The following is a 23,903-nucleotide window of genomic DNA, read 5'->3' on the forward strand; positions in this document are numbered from 1 at the left end:
ATCAGCCGAGTTATTAAGCGAGTCTACATATCACCAGGTCATAGAACTGGTGAGTTCTTGGATCTCAGCCACTCTGGTTCCGACAAAAACTTTAAATCTGCATGAGTCTGACTGGATCCATTTTAGTACAGTTGTGGAATCACACCAGAGTATGACTTCTTGTACTGGTATGGTCAACTCGGTGATTAGCAGTTTTGCCAATTGTGCACCAGTCAGAGCAGCGCATAGTTCCAGTCTTGGAATGCTCTGCTGTCGCTTAGGGGCCACTCTGGATCTTGCCATCACAAAAGCTGTTTCCACATTTCTGTCTGCTTTCTCTGTGCGAAGGTATGCGACGGAGCCGTAAGCTTGTTCAGATGCATTGCAGAATATGTGGAGAACCTTGTTGCAGTCCTGCATATCTGTTTCAGGGCTACTGTAGCTCCGTGGGATGGTTATTCAGGGGAGGTGTTCCAGCTCTCCTTCCCAATTGTACCATGCCTTAAGGAGGTCTTCAGGCAAATGAGGGTCATCCCATTCTCTACGCTTGTCCCATAAGTGCCGAACAATAATCTTCGCTCTTGTGGTAAAAGGTGTAATGAAACCAAGAGGGTCGTACTGTTTTGCCAGAACTTTGTAAATGTAGCGCATTGTTGGCCTTTTCTCTGGCACTGAACGATATCTGTAGCCCAGCTCATCTTTCTCACAATCCCAGTGTAGACCGAGTGCCATTTCTTGCTGATCTAGATTGTTCTGGGCCAACCATTGCTCGTTGCTGCCACTTCTGGCTTCATCTGGAAGATGAGCTATAACTTCAGGAACACTACTTGCCCATTGTCTGAGTTCAAACCCTCCAGAGAGAAGTAGTGACTGAAGCCTGTCAACTAATTCCTTTGCCTTTTCCTTAGAACTCAGACTATTCTCAGACTACTCAGACTACGTTGACAGTTGTCAACGTAGAAGTTGTTCTCCACAACCCTCCTTACTTCTTCGTCAGGTGTTGTATTCTCCTTTGTGTGTCTCTGCAATGCATAGACAGCACAGCATGGGCTACAGACGGTGCCGAATGGAAGAACTTGCCATTCAAGCACATGAGGAGGTTGTGTTATTTTCACATCCCGCCATAGAAATCTTAAGAGAGTTTTGTCCTCTGATAGCAGGCGGACCTGATGGAACATTCCTTTAATGTCACTTGAAATGGCAATGCTGTGTTGTCTGAAGCGCAAAAGCACTCCCAAAAACGTAGGGCTGAGGGTTGGTCCTGGCAACAGATAGTCATTCAGACTCTGTCCTTGGTGTTCAAATGAGCAGTTAAACATAATTCTGTGCTTTCCATTATGTTCCACCATGTGTTGTGGTATATACCACGCTTCTTTTGTTTGTGCAACATCATCTGGCTTTAACTTGGTGATGTAGCCTGCATCTTCCAGCTTGGCCATTTCTTTATTGTAGATGTCTGCTCTGTTAACATCCTTCAGCAATTTCCTTAGCATTCAGAGTGATCTACTGCTTTACTGACCATCTGCTGCACAGATCAACTGGGATGAACAAAATTGAATAAAACATTCTAAGTAATTACTATCAGACTGTAGAATATGACCACCAACTACAAAATGAAGAGCAGATTAATAAAAGCAGTCATGTGTTCTACTTACAGCGGACTGTGTGAAGACCGGAGCGTGATTGCTGCCGTCAGTCACCTTGATAATCACTTTGGTAAGTCCAGACAAACCTTCTCCCTTCATTCAGCTCCCTGTTCTTCCAGTTCATACTGAGGGATTTTCTGTTGTTACAAACATGGACTTGAACCAACAACTTTGTCTACTGATGGACACAAATTGTTAACTGCAGTGTAAAACTTTACACTGATGGATCGATTGCTGATCACTGCATCATATTTTGGAAAAATAATCTGAACTGAGTTTTATAAAACCTCAAACTTATTTAATGAATTAAGTTAATAAATAAATAATAATAATAAAGTTATTCTCAGGCTCTATAGTTATAATTCAACCTTCATGTATACATGAAGGTTGAATTTTGACCAAAATTTAAAGCTACATGTTATCAACAGAAAATCTGACCATGAGGATTTAATGAGACACTTTGACCCTAACAGTCTTTCAAATGTGCTAAAGAAATAAAGTTGATTGATTAATTGATTAACTATTGTCAGAATCCTCACCTCTCTGTCCAGTCCAGTTTCATTAGCTATGATGACTCCAGTTCTTGGGTTGATGGTAAACATGTTGGGACTTGGCTGCTGTGGCCTCTGACTCAATATACGGTACCCGATATCAGAGTGGTCAGTATATGGATCATCAGCATCTGTGGTCACAACCTGAATCACCTCAAAACCTAATCAAGAGGAAACACGAAGCAGGTCAGTGAGAGCAGAGATGTCAGTTTATCAACAGAGATTTAACAGAGAGGCTGAGCTGAACTGAGAAGCTCTTCGTGTCCAGCTGATGATTCCAGGTTCCTTTAGACAGGTCATTCAGGTCAAAGGTTTTTCTACATTTGGACAAATCACTAAAAGTCATCACAGTAACATTTCTATGTCGATAACTGAGACGCTGCAATCTGTGGGAGATTTTTAATTTCTATTTGATTTGTTGCTGAGTTTGATAGGTGAGGCAGGATTAGCTTTATCACATAATTCAGCTACAAGACAATTCAAAGAGCTTTACATGGTTTAAATAAAAATAAAATGCAGGGATGTAACATAGGAAAGCACAGAAAAGTGAGGCTAAAATTAAACATCTAATGAATATTTATCTTGTCCCTGATTTAAAGCACAGTTCTCAAACTCCAGTCCTCAAGAGCTGCTGTTTTATAGTTTTTAGCTGTGCCACACGTACAAAACACTGAAAAGAAATGGCTTAATTTCCTCCTCCTTGTGTAGATCAGTTCTCCAGAGTTCTGCTAATGACCTAATTATTCTATTCAGGTGTGGTGCAGCAGAGGCACATCTAAAAGTTGCAGGACAGCGGCCCTCCAGGACTGGAGTTTGATACCCCTGATTTAAAGCAACTCAGTGTTTCAGCTGTTTTGCAGTTTTCTGGACGTTTGTTCCAGATTTGTGGTGCATAGAAGCTGAATGCTGCTTCTCCATGTTTGGTTCTGGGTTTGCTGAGCAGAACCAGAAACTATGTCTGACTGCCACAGGGTTGTGCCAACTATCTAGTTGCTTGCCGCCATCAGTGTGTGAATATTTGTATAAAAAAAAATTGAGAAAAAATGTGTAACACCACTGAAAACACCGTAGAGGGTATGCCCAGTCAATTGGTGGCGCTCTATAACACCGTAACAGAACGACAAAAAAATTGAGCTCTGAATGTCACCATGTTATTTATAAAAGTGAGATCAATGTAGGACCCAAGGAGAGCTACAGCAGTCATAGTCTAAAAAAAAAAAACTTGTCTCACATGTATAAACTGAAACATGAAACTGAAGTTTTGAAATGTATCCACTCTGGACCCTTGTTCAGAAATGGTCACCTCTGGTCTCTCAAAAAGCCGGATCCGTGTGGACGAACAACATAAACAACAACAAAAAACTCTTATGGATGAATCTGAAATGGTCTTCTGGTGACTGAGTCACAATGAGTTCATCAGCAAAGCAAAGACAATGAACTTAACTGCAGACTGAGGAGGTAATTCAGCCTCAGTTTCCTTCTCAGTATGCAGTCGATTCAGGTCGCAAATGATAAAAGTTGCAAATATCTGTGACTTTTAAAATGATTCTAATTTTGCACTTATATGTACATATGTAAATTAAGACATTATTTGTGTGACTTCTGCGACCTCTGGAACTTCTCCCACATAGGTAGACTGATTGAAAACAGGTTTGTTGTCATTCTGGTCAATTACATTGATTATGATATCCATAGGCTCCTCTGCACTTGTAGTTGATCCTGCCGCAACAGCATGGGCTTTAAGCTGTAAAATGATACAAATTTTCATCACCAGAACAATTATATTGTGTTCCTATTTTCATTTCATATTGCTGAAAAATCATTTGATTTTTGCTGTATATATTTTTCCTCAGGTATTAAAAGTTACTTATTAATAGTTTTCAATAATAGCAATTAAGTATTCTGTACTGAATGATTTTTAGAGTCAAGTGAAGACATGGGAATTTTCTGATCATATCAGTGCAATTGTCTGAGAATTTAAAGATTAATATGTTATATAGCAATGTAACAAAATAAATTAGACAGACATCAAGTTTAAAGCTGATATCACTGTCATGATGTTGGTAAAGTATTGGACCCAAATGCAGAAAGGCAGAGGCAGCAGCTGAGTTTGGTGATTTAATGGAAAGAGGATGAAGAAATGCTCAACACTTACAAAAATACATGAACCAGGGAAACAACAAAAAAATAAGTCCAAAAGAACATCCAGCCAGGAGACATGAGGAAAATACAGGGAGGCACAACGGACTGAAGTGAGTAGAACTGAGGATTCAGCAAGTTATGGGGGAGAATGAGAGGCTTAAATAGTGGAGAGGCTGAGAGGAGAGAGAACGTGGCACAGGAAGCCGGGAAGATACACAGGACAAAGGAGAGCAGGAAATAATAGTAACGGTAAAGAAACCTGAAAAACAGAAAATGACTCTGACACTAAAGAACAACTAGATCTAGAGGAACGAAATAACTAAGAAATAAACATGACTAAAACACAACAAGGGACCGACAAATAGGAAAACAAGACAAATCTAACCAAAATATCATCAAATAATGAAACTAGGATGACCATGAAAGGCTGAACTAAAGTGAACTAAAACATAACTGATAAAACTTGAAGACAAACAGAAAATTACAGAAATAAACTAAACCCGACCCAAGAACTCAGAGTCCTGACAATCACACCTGATAGTCCAGTAGACTCACTTTGACTGGAGACCAAAGTTGCAACATTTGTTACGTTTCCAGCTGCTGTGGTTCTTTTCACACTACAGCGTTAAACTTAAACATTCAAAATATCTATTTACCTCCTCACCTGTGGTGGCGCTGCACCAAGAACCACTGAAAGAAACATTAAAACCTCAGAAGAAGCTGAGCTCAACTTCCTTCTTCACAGTTGGGGGATTTCTCTTTTGTTTTTGGCAAAAGACCCTCTAATACTAGACATGAATCGAAACTATTTCATGATGATTTAATGAAACTAACTATTACTAGTTTCAACTATTTTAGTTGTGTTTGCCCAGAATGCTCTGCGCCAGGCGCAGAGCTATAGAGGGCTGGGGGGACGACTGCCTGGATGGGTGCCCATGGCGGCCCGGGTCTGGAGGTGCCAGGGAGGGAGAAATGGTTTCAAGTCGCTTTAATGCAGAGGCTTCCACACTTCCCATATCTGTGTCCTCTGTCACTTTTATCAGCAGTTAAAACTGTTTAATCCGTTGGTAACATGTGGTAACCTGTTTTTCCGAGCCGCCTTTAAACGCAACATGAGAGCTACGACGCTCGCGCTGGGTTTACACTTGTGCGGCAGTGAAGGAGACCTGCTGCTGCTGGGCGGAGCTACGGAGGTTTGTTAGAATCATGGCAGCAAACCAGCAAAACCCAAAGAACTTTTCACAGTTTTTCCCCCAAACTAACAGACTGTTGAGTAAAGCTGTTGGATGCAGGTGAAGTTAGTTAAAAGATGACTAGCTACCTAATATCTAAAAATCACCTTAAGTTTAACAAGTAGCCTGTGGGGTACCGATGTTGTTGTCTATGTTCAGCTACGTGGACACTCCAGGGTCCCACAAAAAAGAAATGGCTGCAGTTAGGGTCAATGGAGTTGCATCCTCCAGCAGCTCTCCAACTGACTCCTGGCTCCCTCCTGTCGAGATCAGTCACCTAAGCCTCGAAGAACAACAGGTGGTAAAGGAAGTGCTCTGTGAGGAGTGTGGAGCCTTCTCCCGTGATGGTGATGACATTGGATGCATCCCTTCTCTGCAGATGGAAATTAGGACTAAGGATGATATCCCAGTCCAAAGAGCCTACGCATCCATTCCAAAGCCACTCTACAAAGAAGTGAAGGAGTACATCCAGGAACTTCTGGTTAAAGGTTGGATTGTGAAATCTCAGTCACCATACACAGCCCCTGTCATATGTGTCAGGAAGAAAGATGGGTCCTTACGACTTTGTGTCGACTACCGGCTCCTCAACAACAAAACTGTACCTGACCGCCACCCCCTCCCTAGAATCCAAGATCTCACTGACTCCCTGGGAGGATACGCTTGGTTCTCGATTCTGGACCAAGGGAAAGCGTACCATCAAGGCTTTATTGCCGAAGGGTAAAGGTACCTGACTGCGTTCACAACCCCATGGGGCCTGTATGAGTGGGTCCGAATACCGTTTGGGTTGTCGAACGCCCCGGCAGCTTTTCAAAGGAGCATGGAGGGGATGCTTGACGAGCTGAGAGATGAGTGCTGCATCCCGTACCTCGATGATGTTTTGTGCTTCTCCAGATCATTCGAAGAGCATGTGCAGGTGTTACGCAAAGTCCTCCAAGCCTTGCAGGGCCATGGTGTAAAGTTGAAGCCAGATAAATGCGAGCTCTTTCGCAAGGAGGTCAGGTATGTTGGCCGGTTAGTGTTGGCAGATGGAGTAAGGATGGACCCCAAAGATTTTGAACCAGTACAAACACTGAAACACAAGACACCACAAACAGTTGGGGACATCAGGCAAATGCTCGGCTTCCTGAGCTATTACAGAACATATGTGCAGGATTTTTCACGTATAGCCAAGCCCCTGTATGACCTGTTCCAGTCAAAGGCCGACACCTCTCAGCTTAAATTGCAACGGGGAAAAACAAAAGGCCACCAGCAGTCCTCTCGAACCCCAATAGAGTGGACCAAAGAACATCAACAGGTCCTTGAGCAGCTCATTGACCGATTGACCAAACCCCCAATGCTGGCATACCCCGATTTCGACCGCCCTTTCACACTTCACACTGATGCCTCCCAAAAGGGCCTGGCTGCGGTTACTAAGAATTATAGTTACTACTAACTATAATTATAGTAACTAAGAATTATAGTAACTACTTTTTTTTCTAAAAGATAACACACATGGAGAAATGATGGGGACAGTATGGTGCTGTCCTAATTATCTGAATTTATCACTTTATTTGAGCTAAATACTTCTCTCATTGCCAGCTGAGTGTTGAGTAACAACTAAATGTTCAACCAGGAAGTTTATTTTACATGCTGTGCTACATCCGGTATGTGCACGAGTGTGTGTGTGTTTATTTTCTAGAACAACTTTCTTTACGTCCCACTTAATATCAGGTCTTAACTTACCTGCTGATTCTTGTCAGAGTCCAGCTGATCAAGAAGCTGGGTGTTGAGTTTATGAGCCTCATGATGAAATTCAGCATCCAAATGGTTGTTCATATAGTGATGATCCTGATACAACAGCCTGACAGGAAGAGTCATTTTCTGACCTTGTGAATCCCGGGCATGGACGGAGAAGTTTTGGTTCCCCTCATGAAGGACAGCCTGTCTGTTTACCTGGACAATATCAAAGGTCATTAGCCTTTAACTCTGGAGATGGTCCAAGCCCCCGTTGATAAGCAGGTATAGAGAAAATTCATGGAACAGCTGCTAGCATCTCAGAGAGAAGGGCAGAAGAACCTGTAAACAATTTTCAGAGAAATGTAATTCATTCATGTTCTCATCGTTACTCACAGTTATTATTCCATCAGGCTCTACAACAAAATGGCTGTCATCTGTGCTGAAGAGAAACTGTGTGCGGCACGTGCAGTCAGTGAAGACAACTGGAAATAAATGTAAAAAAAATACATCCATCATAACTTATTAAAATATATTAAATTCATCCAGAAACTCAAAGTGAAAAAGTACTTGTTTAATATTCAAAAGCAACTTAAATCACCATGATGCATTAATAATATTTGTTCTCCAACACTATGTGAAAACGTCAATATTAGTTTCAAACATTAAATTACTTTTTAACAATTAATGTGTCATGTAATGCTTCTTATAATGTAAGGAAAGGGGTTCTCTTACATTTGGTTAAAAAAAAATTTGGTTACATTTGGTTAATATCCCCTCCTTTCCTCCATGTCAGGCAGTTCAGCTTTTCCAGATTTTACTCAATGCCCAAACCTTTGCCAAGTCTTGTGCCTTGCTTCAGGACCTTTTTACTCACTTTTAATATTAACATCTCTGACTCAAATCCAGGCTGACATGGTGATTCATTAACATAAAGAAAAACAGTGGGCTCAATAGTTAGGTTTCATACATTGTTGGATTTAAAAAAATTTCAATAAATATTCTTTTGTAGATTTTAGTTTGTAGATTTACTCATTTGTTAAAATTTTCTACAGAGAATACTGAAGTATTATGCAATATTCAAATTCTGAGGTGAATACAAAGAGTTTGTGTGAAGAGATAAACATTCTTACCCGACATAAGAAGATCCAAACACTCCAAATTACAAACCAAGTGGTCCCCACCTGCAGTGAACTGTGTAAACGTTCTTGTGGTTTGTTTTTATTCGTCAAATGTTTGAGAGAAAGTCAGTTGGTGAAGATTCTGCTACAGATCTTCTGAGTTTGCAGCATGCACAAAGCACTAAATGTTCACACAAACCACCACATGTACATGTACACTTAACCAAAGATGCAAAATCACTTTTATCTTAAACCAGACCACACCCACAGATTGCCTAACATGACAGGAGGAACCCAAAAGCAGCAGGCAAAAAAAGTGTATAGTTGTGAATATATTGAGACAAAAACCAGAGTCCAATTTACAAATGGAACAGCCAAATGATGCAACGAGAAGACATGAGGAAATCAGGGAAAAACATGAAGGAAGTGACAAGACTGATGTGAGTTGGTTAAGTAAGCATGCAGCAAAGACACAGCATTGAAAGACAGAATAACGTAATCCCAATAATTTAAATCAAACAAAAAACAGCCCAGGATCATGGAGTCGGTTCTATCAGCATCTCTGTATCAATAAGAAGCAGTTTGGCTTTTAGAGCAAACTAGATGTAGAAGTTAAATGCTTGCATAAAACCCAAATAAAAGTTAGAATGCAAGTGAAGAACAAATGGGGAAGCCGGAAAGAAGAAGTAATTATATCACAACTTAGAAATAGCCATAGAGGACTTAATAGTTCTCTTTTTCATAAAGGCAAACATGAAACGGGGACTTATTATTGGAATCAGATGGAAACAGTGGAACATGTCTTATTAGAATGCATTAAATATTAAGAGGAACGTCAGCGTTTAAAGTCAATACAAAACAGGAAAAGAGATTTTCTGATAAATCTTTTAAGAAATGAATCAAAATCTATCTGAAATCAAATTAGATTTTTAAAAACTACTAAGTTATTTAATCGCTTTTAAAAGTATATGTGTGGGTATGTGTATGTGCATACATATATATGTGTTTATGAACGTCTGTGTGCGTGTGTGTGTGAATTTGCACACTCATACACACCATTGAGGTGCGTGTTGTTAAATTCCCTCCGAGTATCAGTGATGACCACACTCCAGTCCAGTAGGTGGCGGTAAATGCACTTTAAGTTGGTTGCCATTCGCCAATAAAATACAAAAGAAGAAGAAAGAACAAACGGGATGGAAAGCGGAACCAAAATATGCGAGTCGGCTTCAGTTTCCCCCCGGCGTGTAAACAACTACGGAACGCAGCGGAAGAAGGTCCACCGTGCAGAAAGGCTGACCATGTGCTAACTGCGTTAGCGTTCTGCTGCTACGTCTTCTTCGTTTACTTTCCAACATGGAAAACATTACAGACGGGACATGGGACAGCTTACCTGTTCGACTAAACGAGAAGATTTTACAAACACTTGAGGAAATGAAATTTACTTACACGACACCTGTACAGGTAACTTTTTTAGCCTTAAATCCCTGTTTCAACCCATGCTGTCCTAAAACTCCACCTGTCTGACTGATGGATCTTTTCTCATTATAGTCTGCTTGTATTCCACTGTTCATGAACAATAAAGACGTGGCTGCTGAGGCGGTGAGTGTCTCTGCAACAAGTTCTTCAAAGAGGCTGAGAAGGAGCAAGACGTAGAACTCTGAACCAATACGATTTGCTGACAAATTGATTCGGAGTCGCTAAGAAATCCAAACCAATGTGGTCCAGGACACGTTGAACGGTCAAATGTGTTTATCTTGAGTTGAACTAGTTACAAAAATGACAAAAGAATAAGTACAAAGTACAAAACAATCTGCGATATCTGCCATGCGCTGTCATGAATGTAGGTTTTACTCATACATTTACAGTGATGGCAAGTAATGTAGTTATTGAATAGAGTTCAGCAGTAATTACAGTAATAAGTAAATTATGTTGTTTAAAGACCTCAGACCTACAGGGTAACTCTGGAAGAACTGCAAATATTTATAGCTCAGGTGGGAGAAATTTTCATCACATAAAATATTAGTTTGTGCACATTTTTAGCTTTTGTGAAAGAGTGGCAATGAGAAAGTCACTTCTGAATGAAACGGATAAAAGTTTTGTGTGTAGTTTGAAACAAGCCACATAGGGGGCGCCATTAACATTAGCATCAGCTGCTGCTTGTAGACGCTCTGTATCCAATCAGACTGAAGAATTCATATTTATAGCATATAGCATATTAACATTTATTTGGCTCCCTCTGCTGGCGGATGAATGAATATACAGCTTGGATCCAACTGTAGATATTAAATATGATAGATGATCAAAACGTGAGCATATAGAGAGGTTGTAATTAACGAAATTATGCAAAAAGAGTTATTCAGAAAAGATCAGGAAGTTGTGCAGTCATGACAACCGATCGTTTCTGAAGGTGTTTGCTGTTTTGCTTCAGGTCACCGGCAGTGGGAAGACTTTGGCTTTTGTCATTCCTATTATAGAGCTGCTGCTGAAACGTGAGGAGAAACTCAAGAAGAAGCAGGTAACCATGACATTGAAGTAAAAAACATGGCTGCTTTAGTCTCTGCAGTATTATTATCATTATTTTTTTGGGTGCTGAGAGATTTGCTGTCGTGTAGGATCTGCTGAAACATTCAGGTGTTCTGTGCAGGTCGGTGCTCTGGTGATCACTCCCACACGAGAACTGGCCCTGCAGATAAGTGAGGTGATGGGAATGTTTATCCAGAAGTTTCCAGAGTTCACGTGAGTATAAAAAAACGTCACAGAGTGAAATGATTTGAATTGTTTCAAACTGAGCAGGCAGATTTAACTTTTTTTTTAATTTTTTTTTATCAATTTACACTCAATAATCAATTTCACCTTTTGATTCTCAGGCAGATTTTGCTGATTGGTGGCAGCAACCCAGCAGAAGACGTGGAGAAGTTTAAAGAGCATGGGTATGTGACGGATGAAAAGCTGGCCATAAATAGACTTCCTCTGTTTTTAAGGGGTTGGACGGGTGTATTACTTTCTTCTGTTAGACTTCATCATTTGAACAAAATGCATCTGAGTAAAGTTTTCATTTTAATAAATAACTGAGGGCAAATATTTTTTTATTTTTATTTTAAAAAAATGAAAGCTGTATCCCAGTGGTGGCAACACTATTAATCCACTAAGAGTGAGCTAATTTTTTTTCAGCTCTTTAGAGTTTTTTGCAAACATTGAAAACATTTGTTCCAAAGAATCACTTTCTCAAGAGCAACCGTACAGGTAGGTGTGTCATGATGCACATGACACACCTACGTCAGAGAGACTATCGCTCTCTGACGTTGTTGAGAGCGATGGTCTGTGTTGTAACAGCATTTACTGCATTAGCTTCCACTAAATACCATCTTATTGTAGTGCTTTAGCATTAGCTTCTTCTAAATACCATGCTGTCATAGCACTAGCTTCTGCTAGATACCATCTTGTTGTACCTCTTTAACATTGGCTTGTGCTAAATATCATCTTGTTATACTGCTTCAGCATTAGCTTTTGCTAAATTTTGCTATACATCTTTAGCAATAGCTTCTGCTAAATATCCTCCTGTTATAACTTTAGCATTAACCTTTGCTAAATACCATCTTGTTATAGCACTTTAGTGTTAGCAGAACTAATGCTTATGATTAGTGCTGTAGTCCTCAGTATTGGGTGGGAACATGTTAGAAAGTGATTATCGTGCTGTAACGTCCGTTTTGTGTTTCTTTTCAGCGGCAACATTGTGATTGCGACGCCCGGCCGCCTGGAGGACATGTTCAGGAGGAAGTCAGAGGGGCTGGAATTGGCCAGCGCGGTCCGGAGCCTGGATGTTCTGGTTCTGGATGAGGCCGACAGGCTGCTTGACATGGGCTTTGAGGCCAGGTACTTTCAAATACAGTGTGGATGTAGTTTTGTTAATCATATTTTCTTGGTTTTGGACTAAATCTGCTCCTAGCCCATCAGGCTGCTCCAGGTTTAGATGTTCTGTATTTCACCCCACTCTCTCCCATGTGTGCAGCCTGAACAGCATCCTGAGCTACCTGCCCAAACAGAGACGGACAGGCCTGTTCTCAGCCACCCAGACTCAGGAGCTGGAGAAGCTGGTGAGGGCCGGCCTCAGGAACCCCGTCCGTATCACCGTCAAAGAGAAGGGTCAGGCTGCCTCGGCCACCCAGAAGACCCCGGCCCGCCTCTCCAACTACTACACTGTGAGTGACGGAGCGAACAGCCCGTCGTTCAGCCGACAAAGTGAAGACGGCAACGACAAAAGACATGCGTGTGCTGTCCTTTCAGATTTGCAGAGCAGAGGACAAGTTCAACAACCTGGTGGCGTTTCTAAGGCAACACAAGCATGAGAAGCAGCTGGTCTTCTTCAGGTTTGATTGAGTTTATAGTTATTTGTGGTTTTTGTTTCTGTTTATTATTTTTGGTTGTGGGGTTTATTTTTGAATGTTTAATCGATTAATTGTCAGAATAATCAATTACTAAAACAATCATTAGTTGCAGCTCTAGTACAAATACACATTTAATCAGTTTTTGAATTCTAAGAAACTTCGTCTTTTTCTTCCACTTGATATTAATGCACTACTTAGCAGTAGTCTTCTTCCTTCCTTCCGTTTTACTTTTACCATTATTAGTAGATTATTATTATTTTACTTTCATTATTGTCATCATGAGTTTTTTATTTGTTATATAACACAGAATATGAAGTATACTATATGGTCTACGGTAATGATTCCGATGCTGTATGTCCGGTCATTATTTACAATCATTGTTATTATTATTATGGGTCAGTAAGTTTTCTTGTCCTTGTTATGAGAGTCAGTTTGTCATCATTTTGTTTTGTGTAATATAATTTATTTGTACATTCTTTAGCACAGTAAATTGAACAGACATATTAATACCATAACATGTTTTTAATTATAAATTTCTGATAATTACTGCGTCTGCAAGTGACATATTTCATTAAACTGAGATAAGGGGTAGGATTCAATAAGGGTTCACTTCATTTGTTTGTTTTGTTCCTTATGTATGCATATTTTCTCTTACTTGTTTTCTTTGTTTTTTAAAAGCACCTGTGCCTGTGTGGAGTTCTTCGGCAGAGCCCTGGAGTCGCTGGTCAAGAAGGTCACGATCCACTGCATCCACGGCAAGATGAAAAATAAGCGCAGCAGTATTTTTTCAGACTTCAGGGCCTTAAAGAGGTAAACCAGCCCCCTACAGTAAATCTGTACCATCACATGTTTGTTTTTAACAGTGTTGTGACGTTGCAGCGGGATCTTGGTGTGCACCGACGTCATGGCCAGAGGCATCGACATCCCCGACGTGAACTGGGTTCTGCAGTACGATCCCCCCAGCAGCGCCAGGTTGGTGCAATTAGTTAAAAAGATACAAAGTTGTTCTTTAAGGTTAGGGACTATTTGTTTTGGCGGATTAATACATTGCAGAATGAGTTGTTCTGTTAGCTTAAACATTAAAAAGTTTTCTAACTACGAGGCCCCAACCTTTTTTCCTGTCTGCTCAGCCGTTCTTTCTTTTTTCTGTCAGCGCTTTTGTGCATCGATGCGGGAGAACGGCACGTATTGGTAACCACGGCAACGCCCTCGTCTTCCTGCTGCCAATGGAGGAACCGTATGTCAACTTCTTGTCCATCAACCAGAAAGTGAGTATGAAGTTGTTTTGAGTAAGTGACTGTATCAGGGGCCCTTCAGCAGTTGTCGTAGCCGTCGGCAACAAGACTTTCTGGATCAGCCATGCAGGAGTTCATACGAAGCTTGGAGACATTTTGCACTTAATCTGATAATTGATGGTTTAAAATAATTGTCTAGAACTCACTCAGATTATAAAGCTCAAATATTACTCAGTATAAAGTCACTCAAAGGAAGATCAGAGCTACAGTGACATGAAATCCTCAGAAAACAGGAGGCATTCAAATTCTGAGTTAGATTTAAGCAACTTTTTTCTGTTTTTCTCTTGCTAATGGTGATCAGTTACGGAGCCCCCTAGTGGACATGAATTCTCTTGCAATAAATTAGCAAATTCACCCTGGTCTGTTTTGTACACAGAAGTGTATTTAAAATTGCAACGACAAGCTAGCAAAAAATGCTTTATTCCTGTTGTATTTTGTGACATTGAAGTTCTTTAAAAGAAACCAGAACTGGTTGATAATCGATGCATCTCCACAGGACTTTGGTCAGGAAGTGATTGGGTTAACAGTATTTTTTTGTGACCAGTGCCCGCTGCAGAAGATGTCTCCTATGAAGGACGTGGTGGACGTGCTGCCCAAGGTGAAGGCCATGGCGCTGGCCGACCGCGCCATGTTCGACAAAGGCATGAGGGCCTTTGTGTCGTACGTCCAGGCTTACGCCAAACACGAATGCAGCCTCATCTTCAGAGTAAAAGGTCAGAAATCCTCAAAGCCGACTGTATTTTTCTTATTATCCCCCAAACAAAACAAAAACAAAGAAACCTTCTCATATTGTTTTTTTGGTTTAGATCTGGATTTCGTGTCCCTGGCCAACGGCTTCGCTCTGCTCCGCCTGCCGAAGATGCCAGAGCTGAAGGGGAAAACGTTTCCCGACTTTGTGGAGACGACGGTGGACACGGACAGCATCCGCTACAAGGACAAAAACAGACAGAAGCAGAGGCAGAAGAAGCTGGCCGAGCTGAAAGAGAAGAAGAAGATGGAGCTTCCCAAGAAGAACTTTGTCAAGAACAAGGCCTGGTCCAAGCAGAAGACCAAGAAGGAGCGCCGGAAAAAACGCGCCGCCAAAAGGAAACACGATGAGGTAAACTCTGTTTGGGGGATGAATGAAGCATTAAAGCTGCAGTGTGCAATTTTTATATAAAAATTTAGATTTCTTTTACATATTTGTTGGAACTTCTACTCTGTGGCTAGGATAGTCTGTCGTTAATGCTAAGGCTAGTTAACATGGCCGCTAGATAAACTGTTTTCCTTTAACAGCAAGTTGTTTCTCCACCATTAGCTCATTTAGCAGCAGGTTCACATGTTTGATTGACAACGCTAAGACCTTCCACCTGGCTCTGATTGGTTGTTTTGACCGGGATCGTTTCATTTCTTCAGACGGCCATAATAGCTCAGCAAAGTGAAAGAGATTGATCTTACCTCACAGTTACCGTTTTAGAAAATATGTAAAAAAAAAAAAAAAACATCCTCTTTACAAAAGTTACGTACTGCAGCTTTAAGATGGGACATTCTCATGGCTTCTATTCTGCCTCTGCAGGACTCCGACATGGACGAAGAATACATGAAGGAGCTTTTAGAAGACACTCGCCTCCTTAAGAAATTAAAAAAAGGCCAAATCAGTGAGGAAGACTTCGAGCAGCAGCTCACAAACTCAAAGCAGGAAGCAGGTGGACCATAAACGTCAGTTTTATTGTTTAGCGAAGGGACGCGGTTATAAATACAGTTTGATGAGTTCATCGCTGACGGCCGACGGGGTGAGGACCCCCAGGTCTGTGAAGAGCAGGGTGATGAGGGAGGGGGGCGTGTAGTCGATGACCGGGTGTTCCTCCGAAAGGTTCCGGATGCTCTTCAGGGTGTCGGCTTTGTACTGGGCGGGACAGGAAGCACAAGTCAATAAATCTGGATAAAGCGATGGAAAATTATTAAAATAAAAACACACAAAATAAGTAAGCCGCACCTTAAACTTATCGGGGACGTCCTGTTGGTTCAGCGGATACAGACGGACAAATTTAAAACTCTCTGCAACGACGTAGAAGGGCTTGTTGTGAGCCTTGGAGCACAGAGCCATCTGATAGGTGCCGATCTGGGGAAAAACACACACACTCTAGATTCTGTCGCAAACGTACACAGATCTGATCTGATCTGGGTGTTCAGCTCCCTTGAGTTTCAGTTTTATCTGGGGCCATGAAGGGAACGCACCTTGTTGATGATGCCTCCGCTCTCGACGACTCCCTCTGCTCCAACAATGACCAGGTCCACCTTCTCCAACACATACCTGGAAGACGGAAAACTGAAACTAAGCAGCTTTTTAAAACAGTGTGAACGTAAATATTAAGCATTTTTCCTCAACTTTTGCTCGTTCTCTTTCTGAACCTACAATATTAAATACGGAAACAAAGTTTATTATCTAGTGATGCATCAATAAATTGGCTCAGATTTTCTTCTTTTTGGGAAACCGATTTTATCTCTCTGCAAAGGTCTGAAACTCGGCCAATGTCCTGACTGACTGACTGACCCGCCCATGTCTGGACGTCACCACACTGTTACCAACTCACCTGACCAGCAACAATCTGCTGATTTTTTAACACCTTTATTTTCTTTTTTTTCCATAATGGAACTGAAGTAGTTTATTTTATCTTAGAAATGTATTTTCCTCTTGGATATTTCCAATAAAAAAAACAAAACCTCAACCACAGATGTAAGGATGACTAAATAAACCATTTGTGTTTCCCCCTCCAGCTCAGAGCCCCAGAGTAGCCTACCCTACAGCTGCATCCAGCACTACTGTTACTGGAACGTTGAGTTTCTTCAGGGCCTCTGCCATCTGCCGTCTTTAACAAAGGGAGAAAAACACAGAATCATTTAGTGTCATCTGAGAAAGAAACTAGTCCGCGCTCCGCTCCGCTCGCTCACCCTGCGGCGTCAGGCTGCGATTCGGTAACGTAGACAGAGAAGCGCTTCTTCTCCGCCGCAGCTTTCTCCAGCACCCGCAGGACCACTCTGGAGTACGAGTGAGTCAGGATTTTCTGAGAAGATTTGCAGAGGGAAAAAGGCACAAGGTGAAGCGAGCGCAAAGAGCAAGGAGACGAGACCGGACCGGTACTTACAGCTCCGTCTTTGATGAAGGTGTGGCAGAGCTTAGCGACTTTGTTCCTGGACATGGAGATCTTCTCTAGAAATAGTTCTCCTCTTTCCTCCATCACCTTCTTACAGCGAGACAAATCCTGGAGACAGAAACGCCCGTTACGGAGCGCAGAGACTGATCTGGGTTAAGAGTTTTTATTTTAGAAAAACATGGATCAGTGGTGACCCGTATGAGGAATTATTGGCCTTTTAAAATCGCACCAAAACAATATGAAAGAAAATGGCGACTGGCAAATATGACCTTTGTTGGAAATTGGCAAGGAAAAACCCCAAAACCCATCTCACATTTTCTATGAAACATCTTGATAAGTCAAAGGTAAAGCTTTTTGGAAGATGCCTTCCAATTAGATCAGATGATAAAATAACAGTATTTTAGAAAAAATAACATCATGCAGACAGCAGACATGGTGGAGGTAGTCACAACCTTCTGTTATTCCTAGAGTCTGGCATTATCAAGTGGCTAAAAAACAAAAAAATCATGAAGTTGGTCTGGTACTTTAACTCATAAATTTGGATTATTAATGACAGATTATAACATCTTAAAAATATTAAACATACAAATATTCTATCTGGAATCTTTATATTTTTCATGTTTCTTGAACGCCCATATATCTGACGCACAGCCGCAAGTAACAGCGATGGACGAAACAGCTGCTTCTGCTCACTTGGGGGATTATTTCTGCTTCAAAATGATCTGATTGGACGCTGGAAAACACTTGTTGTGTTGATGTGCTAAAAGGAGTTAGCATGTCAGTGAAGCTACTCAAGCCTAAAATAGCATCTCGATGCTAAACACGTAGCAGCAGCAGCACAGACGTCCCCATCGCTAATATCAGCGTCCACAGCCCACATTTTCTAAAGAAGGATTTTTTTTCAAAGAAGTTCCATAAATGATCATTCTGACAGCTGAATGGGTATAATTGCACTTTGCACCAGTAATGGTGGTTGAATAATCCAAATAATTAAAAACAATAAATATCTCTGTTGAGCTCATATGTCTATATATTTAATAATTTAGTAGCAAAGTGGGGTTTTGAATTTAAAGTGTTGCTTTTTTGTCAACATGGTTTTAGATTAAAATGTGATTAATTACAGATCCTGCAATTAACGCCATTAAAAATTTCAATTGAGTCCCACAACTAATGTAAAGGTTTTGAAGTGGCCTAATCAAAGTCTTAAGTTGTTTCCAATTCAGATGCTTAAGTGGGCATGCTCAAAATCGTGGCTCAAAATGACTCCGCAGTGACATAAAAACCTGCTTCATGCTGTCAGTTATCACAAACACTTAATGGCCGACGTTACTGCCTAGTTATATTTATGCCTTAATAAGTAAAATCATCTCTCAAACTAAGGTTTGTATTAACTGGGATTATCTTTTATAAAAACTGAATTACGAGCATCGACATTAAGAGCAAAAACAGAAGAAATTGGCAAGCAGGTCAATTTACATCGCTGTAAAATTTTTGACTTAGATTTATTTCTACAGCATAGTTCATGATGGCAGGTGGATCAGATTTGTTGGTGATGCAAAAAAAAAAAAAACGTGAAAGAAGCATCACCTGATGCTCCAGGGATGTGAGGCTTATGAAGCGCAGGAACAGCTCTCCTCCAGAGGACACGGCCACAGAGGAGTCCTCTCCCTTCAGGCAGGCTGTGGCCCACGTCAGGCTCTCCCTCAGACCCAGGATGGTTTCACCTGGACGGACAGACGGACATTCAGACTGAGCCAAACACATTCACATCACGATTAGAGCTGCAGCTAACTGTGATTTTGACCATTGATTAATCCAGAGGTTCCCAAACTGTGGGGCGCCTATGGCAGGGGGGGCGCGGGAAGCCGCCTGGATCAAAACAAAACATGAACGCTGTATGCGCTCATGGCCAACTCTCGTGTTATTCCTCTGTCAATTTGATACAGTAGGGGCTTCCACACATCCCATATCTGTGTCCTCTGTCGCTTTTATCAGCAGTTAAAACTGTTTAATCCGTTGTTAACATGTGGTAACCTGTTTTTCCGAGCTGCCTTTAAACCCAAAATGAGAGGTACGACGCTCGCGCTGGGTTTACACCTGTGCGGCAGTGAAGGAGACCTGCTGCTGCTGCTGGGCGGAGCTGCGCAGGTTTGTTAGAATCATGGCAGCAAACCAGCAAAACCCAAAGAACTTTTAATAGTTTTCCCCCAAACTAACCGACTGAGTTGAGCAAAGCTGTTGGATGCAGGCAGGGGTGAAAGTAAGAGGGTACGGCAGGGTACTGCGTACCCCTAAAAGATTTAGTGGGGGTACGCAGCAGTACCTGCAAAAGAGTGGCGCGGCTGTCAGCTGTAAAACATGAACGGGTTCACTGTGCAGCTGTGTGTTCGCCCACTAATTAGCCGTGACTGATTAGTTTTTCCAAGAACAATCTAAAACACGACTTAATCAGTTAACAAATAGCTTTTTTCCCATTTCATATTGTTTCTGAACTCTTTGTTCTTTGCTAGAGCAGCGGTGCCATATGTCGATAGCGGAAGGTTTTGAGTCGATCTCAGCATCAGGTGACAAACTGAACGGCGCCAGGACGCTGAGAGCAGCACTTCCTCCTCTGGCTCCTTATCAAAACGTTCATAACTTTATTAAAGAACAACAAAAAAACAACAAAACGTGTTCAAATTAATGACCCAACAACAACAACAATAATCACAGTGATTATTGTGTCAACAAGGTGTTGCGCAATTCAGTGCGTTTCGGTTCCATTATCAAAATAACGAGCAGAGCAGGAGTTTAAAATAAACTAATCAACCACCGCTGTGTTCAGGGAGGCTTATTAATAATCGCAAAAATAAATATCAAGCCTGAAAACCTAATATCGGACTCAATGTTATGTTTTTAACGTAATATCTGGTCGGCTTGTGGCGCGCAGGAGGTTGCCATGGCAACGGCTCTGCTTAAATGACAGATGGAGAGTAAAAAGGTGAGTGGTTTAGAGTTGATCACCTGATCAGGTTGCTTTGCCTTGGTGCATCACAGCCGCTGTAATTTCTGAACGTTCAATAAACGACAAACTTGGACTAATTACCTCGTTCTTTGTGATACGTCATTTACAACAAACATCAAACACGGTAAATATGTTTCATTAAGTATCTAAAACAAATGGCTTCTACCACGATAATTATGTGAAATTAAATTAATTGTCTAACATAAAAAATAGTTTGGTGCTGTCGGGCTCAGAGTCTGACAGGCGTTTCCTTTATCAAACAATTTTTTTTGGCTCTTATTTAGTGGAAATATGGATGTTGATGAGACTTTCTCCAAAATGATAACCTTTTTCAACCTTTATAGCTCCACTGTTGAAAATGAGAAGCTGACATTCACAAATGACAGTGAAATAAAATCCAGTCCAACATCTGGTTGGAGGTGATTCCTCTGGAACCTGTTAGAAGAAAAATATCCCAACTTCAGAAGATGAGCTTTAACCTAACAGAGCTCTGTGGTTCCTCCTATCAGTATGAGAGTCAGGGTGAGGAGGCGCCATGTTAGGAAGAGAAGTGGAAGCTGCAGGATCTTCAGAACAAACAGGTCATGATGTTAGGCTACTGATACTGATACTCTGTCTGGACACAGGATCAATAGAACCAGTTTAAAAACTAAAATGAATGTTATATGCCAGACATGGAAAACTGGGATGACTCCATGCCATGATGTTCAGGATTTAGGTCTCATGGCATCTCAAGGTGTCAGCATTGCAGCCAGTGGGCTGAAGGAAATACAGGCTTATTCTGTAGCAATGCAAGAGCTACCAGCTTTTATCGCTTCGCGAAAAAATTAATCAGCACAGAAACTCCAAAGCACACAAAGAAGCAATATAGACATATGCAATACATGCATTTTTTTTTGTCATAGTACCCCCAAGAATTTAAAACTACTTTCACCCCTGGATGCAGGTAAAGTTAGCTCAAAGATGACTAGCTAGCTAATATCAATACAGCACCTTAAACTTAACAAGTAGCCTGTAGGCTACCGATGTCGTTGTCTTATGTTCAGCTACGTACACCCCTCCCTTCGCTAACACACGTTGTTCAACCAGACAGCTATTTGTAATCCATAGGGGGGGCACAGAAAATGCTTGTACCCCCCACCCCCCACTGGGGGGGCACAGGAGAAAAAGTTTGGGAACCACTGGATTAATCGGACAGAAATACAACAAAATTCGCACAAAAAACAATGCAATATAAGTCAAAGTTTTTAAATAAAAATAAATAATTATTGCTTAAATTGCAATAACGTAGCATGAAACTTTGATCATTTGTACCAAAGGTTGCATCTGCAGCTAAAAAAATAATAATACTGTCTAGTAATCTGTTCATTATTTTGGGGGGGTTAATAAATGGTTAGCAAAGGGTGCTTAATATCTTTTTTAATAGACTTTAAGCCAAGGGAAGCTAAAATTGCTGGGGTTGCTAGGTAACATCGCAGTACCCTCAGATTATGACTTCATTATCTGAAGGTTTTTGCAACGGCTCATTTTCCAGACATCAAAATACATTCACTTACTGCCAGAAAACGGCTGGGTGGATTTTTTTAAGAGCTTAACTTGTTTTTTAGAAACCCAAAATCTAAGTAAAAACATGCAAAGAGTGAATTTTGCACAATAGATCCCCATTAAAATAATAATCACTGTTGTTAAAGTGAAACAAACTGACTGACTTAAACTAACCTGAACATGTTGATTAAATTAAGGGGTTTTTTTTATGATTACATAGGAAAGGTCATTTTATTTCTATAGCACATTTTCAGCGACAATCCAATTCAAAGTATTTTACATGAATTAGAAGGAATTGCAAACAAAATAATAAACCAAACCAGAGAGCAAACCCTCTTTCCTTTGGTTTGTCGAGTGACTGTTTAAATGTACTTTTCCAGTGATCATCTGAAACCCCCACCTTTGTCTCTCTTGAGGAACTCTAGCAGGGTGCGGATGGCTGCCACGGCAGAGGCCATGTCCGGGTCTTTCCTCATCTGAGCCCTGAAGTACTCCACCAGTTCTGACCAGAGACCACAACCAGACAAGACAGATTCAGCATCACCGAGAATCACACCGAGCAGGGGACGGAACTCCAGGAGGAACTCACCTTCTTCGTTCATTTTCAAATCCAAAATGGAGCCAAAAACTCTTTGAGGTCAAAACAAACTCCGAAACTTTTATCACTATTTACTGTAGATATTGTTTTACAGGAGCAGTCAGTTCGCAGATGTCTGACACCTGCCAAAACCAAACCCACCGCGACGTTGCTGATTCAAATTACCTATAAATGTTTTGAATGTATATATATTAAGCCTTTAATAATATCAGCAATAGTTAAAAATGGCCAGATTGTGTCTAGAAATACGTGCCAGTCGCTTTCTGCTGAATTACACACTGTTAGCTCATGCAAAGTTCTGCCTGCTGACGTGTCGCAGAGTGATGACGTAAACCTCCTGTCAGCTTCACGGACTGCTCAGAAAAATAAAATTCGGAAGTTAAAGGAAGACACATTTTAATGTAGGTTTTGGGAAACTGGGGAAATAAAATTTGGACTTAGATAGCTGCCTACTTTAGAGCAATAAAGATACGCGGAGCGCCTCAGTAACATAAAAAAATACGTTAATCTGACTTGACAACGGTGAAAAGCTATCTAAAGAAAAAACGTTTTAAAAACAGCACAAAGGAGAGGAACATCAATTGGGAATCGGCATTTTAAAAAGACCTTATTATCTTAGGTACACAGAATAGCCTTTAAGATGCGTTCTTGGATGTTTTTAAGATTATTTTCTCAGTTTAATGTAAATACATTGCGATTATTTCTAAGGTTTCTCACAAAGCAGTTACATCCTGCAGTTCTACTTTTCCATCACCAGAGGGCGACGTTTTCCTTTTATAGTTTCCTTCAGGTTGGTTTTTTTTTCCTGTATTCTTCTTAAATTGTACCATTTCTAACTTAGCAGTAACACAAAATAAAATTAGACAGAATAGCAAATAAAATAACATAATAATAACCGTCAAAATTGTTGGATTAAATAAAGAAACAAGAATTACATATTTAATTACATTGTCTTATTTTTTTTAACCATCTTCAACCCCTCATTTATCTTACCGACAAGAATTTTCTCCATTGTTAATTTGACTTGTTCCTAATCTGCATAATATAGATGTAAAATAATAATATATTCAATAGCAACAGAAAGAAAATTTGCTACAGTAAATATAAATCTTGAGTTCAAAGGTCGGAGGTTTCTTCAGACTTCCAGAGGCGACCCTTCCTCCCCACAGGCCTCAGCATTTAAAATAACTCTTTAAAGAACTTGGATATTATGAGTTACAGTTACTTTACTTTTCAAATTAATACAGTATTTTTAAATATGAGAAATGGAAGTATGAAGGCACTAAATCTGAAGATATGATTATCTACAAGTATATGAACAAATGCGTCAAAGTCTCAAAGGTTTCAAAATGAACAAAACAAAGGACTTGCCAAAATCTTACTTGTGAAATGAAAATGGAGGCAATCAAAAGTAAACAGATGGATAAAAGATACAAACCAATGAGAAAAGTAACCAATCAAGATGAAGATTTTCAAAGGAACAACACTCCTTAGAATTTCTTTTTCTTCACATTTTGCCGTAAAAGTTGCTGATTTTGTCTGATAGACTGACACAAAG

At 40.6% G+C, this 23,903-nt stretch overlaps 2 protein-coding genes across 3 annotated transcripts; one reads left to right on the forward strand and one right to left on the reverse strand.

The window, feature by feature from the left end:
- The first annotated feature begins 9,556 nt into the window (after positions 1-9,556).
- ddx55 (DEAD (Asp-Glu-Ala-Asp) box polypeptide 55) lies at positions 9,557-16,777 on the forward strand. Its single transcript, XM_008423321.3, has 14 exons — positions 9,557-9,845; positions 9,933-9,983; positions 10,813-10,899; positions 11,029-11,120; positions 11,252-11,314; positions 12,108-12,257; positions 12,394-12,583; positions 12,669-12,751; positions 13,448-13,579; positions 13,649-13,741; positions 13,923-14,037; positions 14,609-14,777; positions 14,871-15,163; positions 15,620-16,777. The coding sequence occupies exons 1-14, from the start codon at positions 9,738-9,740 to the stop codon at positions 15,758-15,760; spliced, it is 1,767 nt and encodes a 588-aa protein (XP_008421543.2). The 5' UTR covers positions 9,557-9,737; the 3' UTR covers positions 15,761-16,777.
- eif2b1 (eukaryotic translation initiation factor 2B, subunit 1 alpha) lies at positions 15,753-22,681 on the reverse strand. Of its 2 annotated transcripts, XM_008423320.3 has the most exons (9): positions 22,337-22,679; positions 22,148-22,249; positions 18,786-18,922; positions 17,190-17,306; positions 16,996-17,108; positions 16,845-16,913; positions 16,282-16,357; positions 16,040-16,165; positions 15,753-15,949 (listed from the first exon to the last, which is right to left on the reverse strand). In XM_008423320.3, the coding sequence occupies exons 1-9, from the start codon at positions 22,347-22,349 to the stop codon at positions 15,794-15,796; spliced, it is 909 nt and encodes a 302-aa protein (XP_008421542.1). In that variant the 5' UTR covers positions 22,350-22,679; the 3' UTR covers positions 15,753-15,793. The 2 variants fall into 2 exon arrangements, with proteins under 2 accessions (XP_008421542.1, XP_008421541.2); XM_008423319.3 differs by having other exon boundaries at positions 15,753-16,165; positions 22,337-22,681.
- Between the last annotated feature and the right edge of the window lie 1,222 nt (positions 22,682-23,903).

The sequence above is a fragment of the Poecilia reticulata genome, chromosome 12 (assembly GCF_904066995.2).
Source record: "Poecilia reticulata chromosome 12, P_reticulata-male-v2, whole genome shotgun sequence".
Lineage (NCBI taxonomy): Eukaryota > Metazoa > Chordata > Actinopteri > Cyprinodontiformes > Poeciliidae > Poecilia > Poecilia reticulata.

Coding starts and splice junctions, on each gene's coding strand:
- ddx55 (XM_008423321.3), top strand. CDS start 9,738: ATGGAAAACATTACAGACGGGACATGGGACAGCTTACCTGTTCGACTA. Junction 11,121..11,251: donor CAGAAGTTTCCAGAGTTCAC/GTGAGTATAAAA, acceptor TTTGATTCTCAG/GCAGATTTTGCTGATTGGTG. Junction 15,164..15,619: donor CCAAAAGGAAACACGATGAG/GTAAACTCTGTT, acceptor CTGCCTCTGCAG/GACTCCGACATGGACGAAGA.
- eif2b1 (XM_008423319.3), bottom strand. Junction 18,923..22,147: donor GTTCCTCAAGAGAGACAAAG/GTGGGGGTTTCA, acceptor CTGTCCGTCCAG/GTGAAACCATCCTGGGTCTG. Junction 17,307..18,785: donor TCACATCCCTGGAGCATCAG/GTGATGCTTCTT, acceptor TTCTGTCTCCAG/GATTTGTCTCGCTGTAAGAA.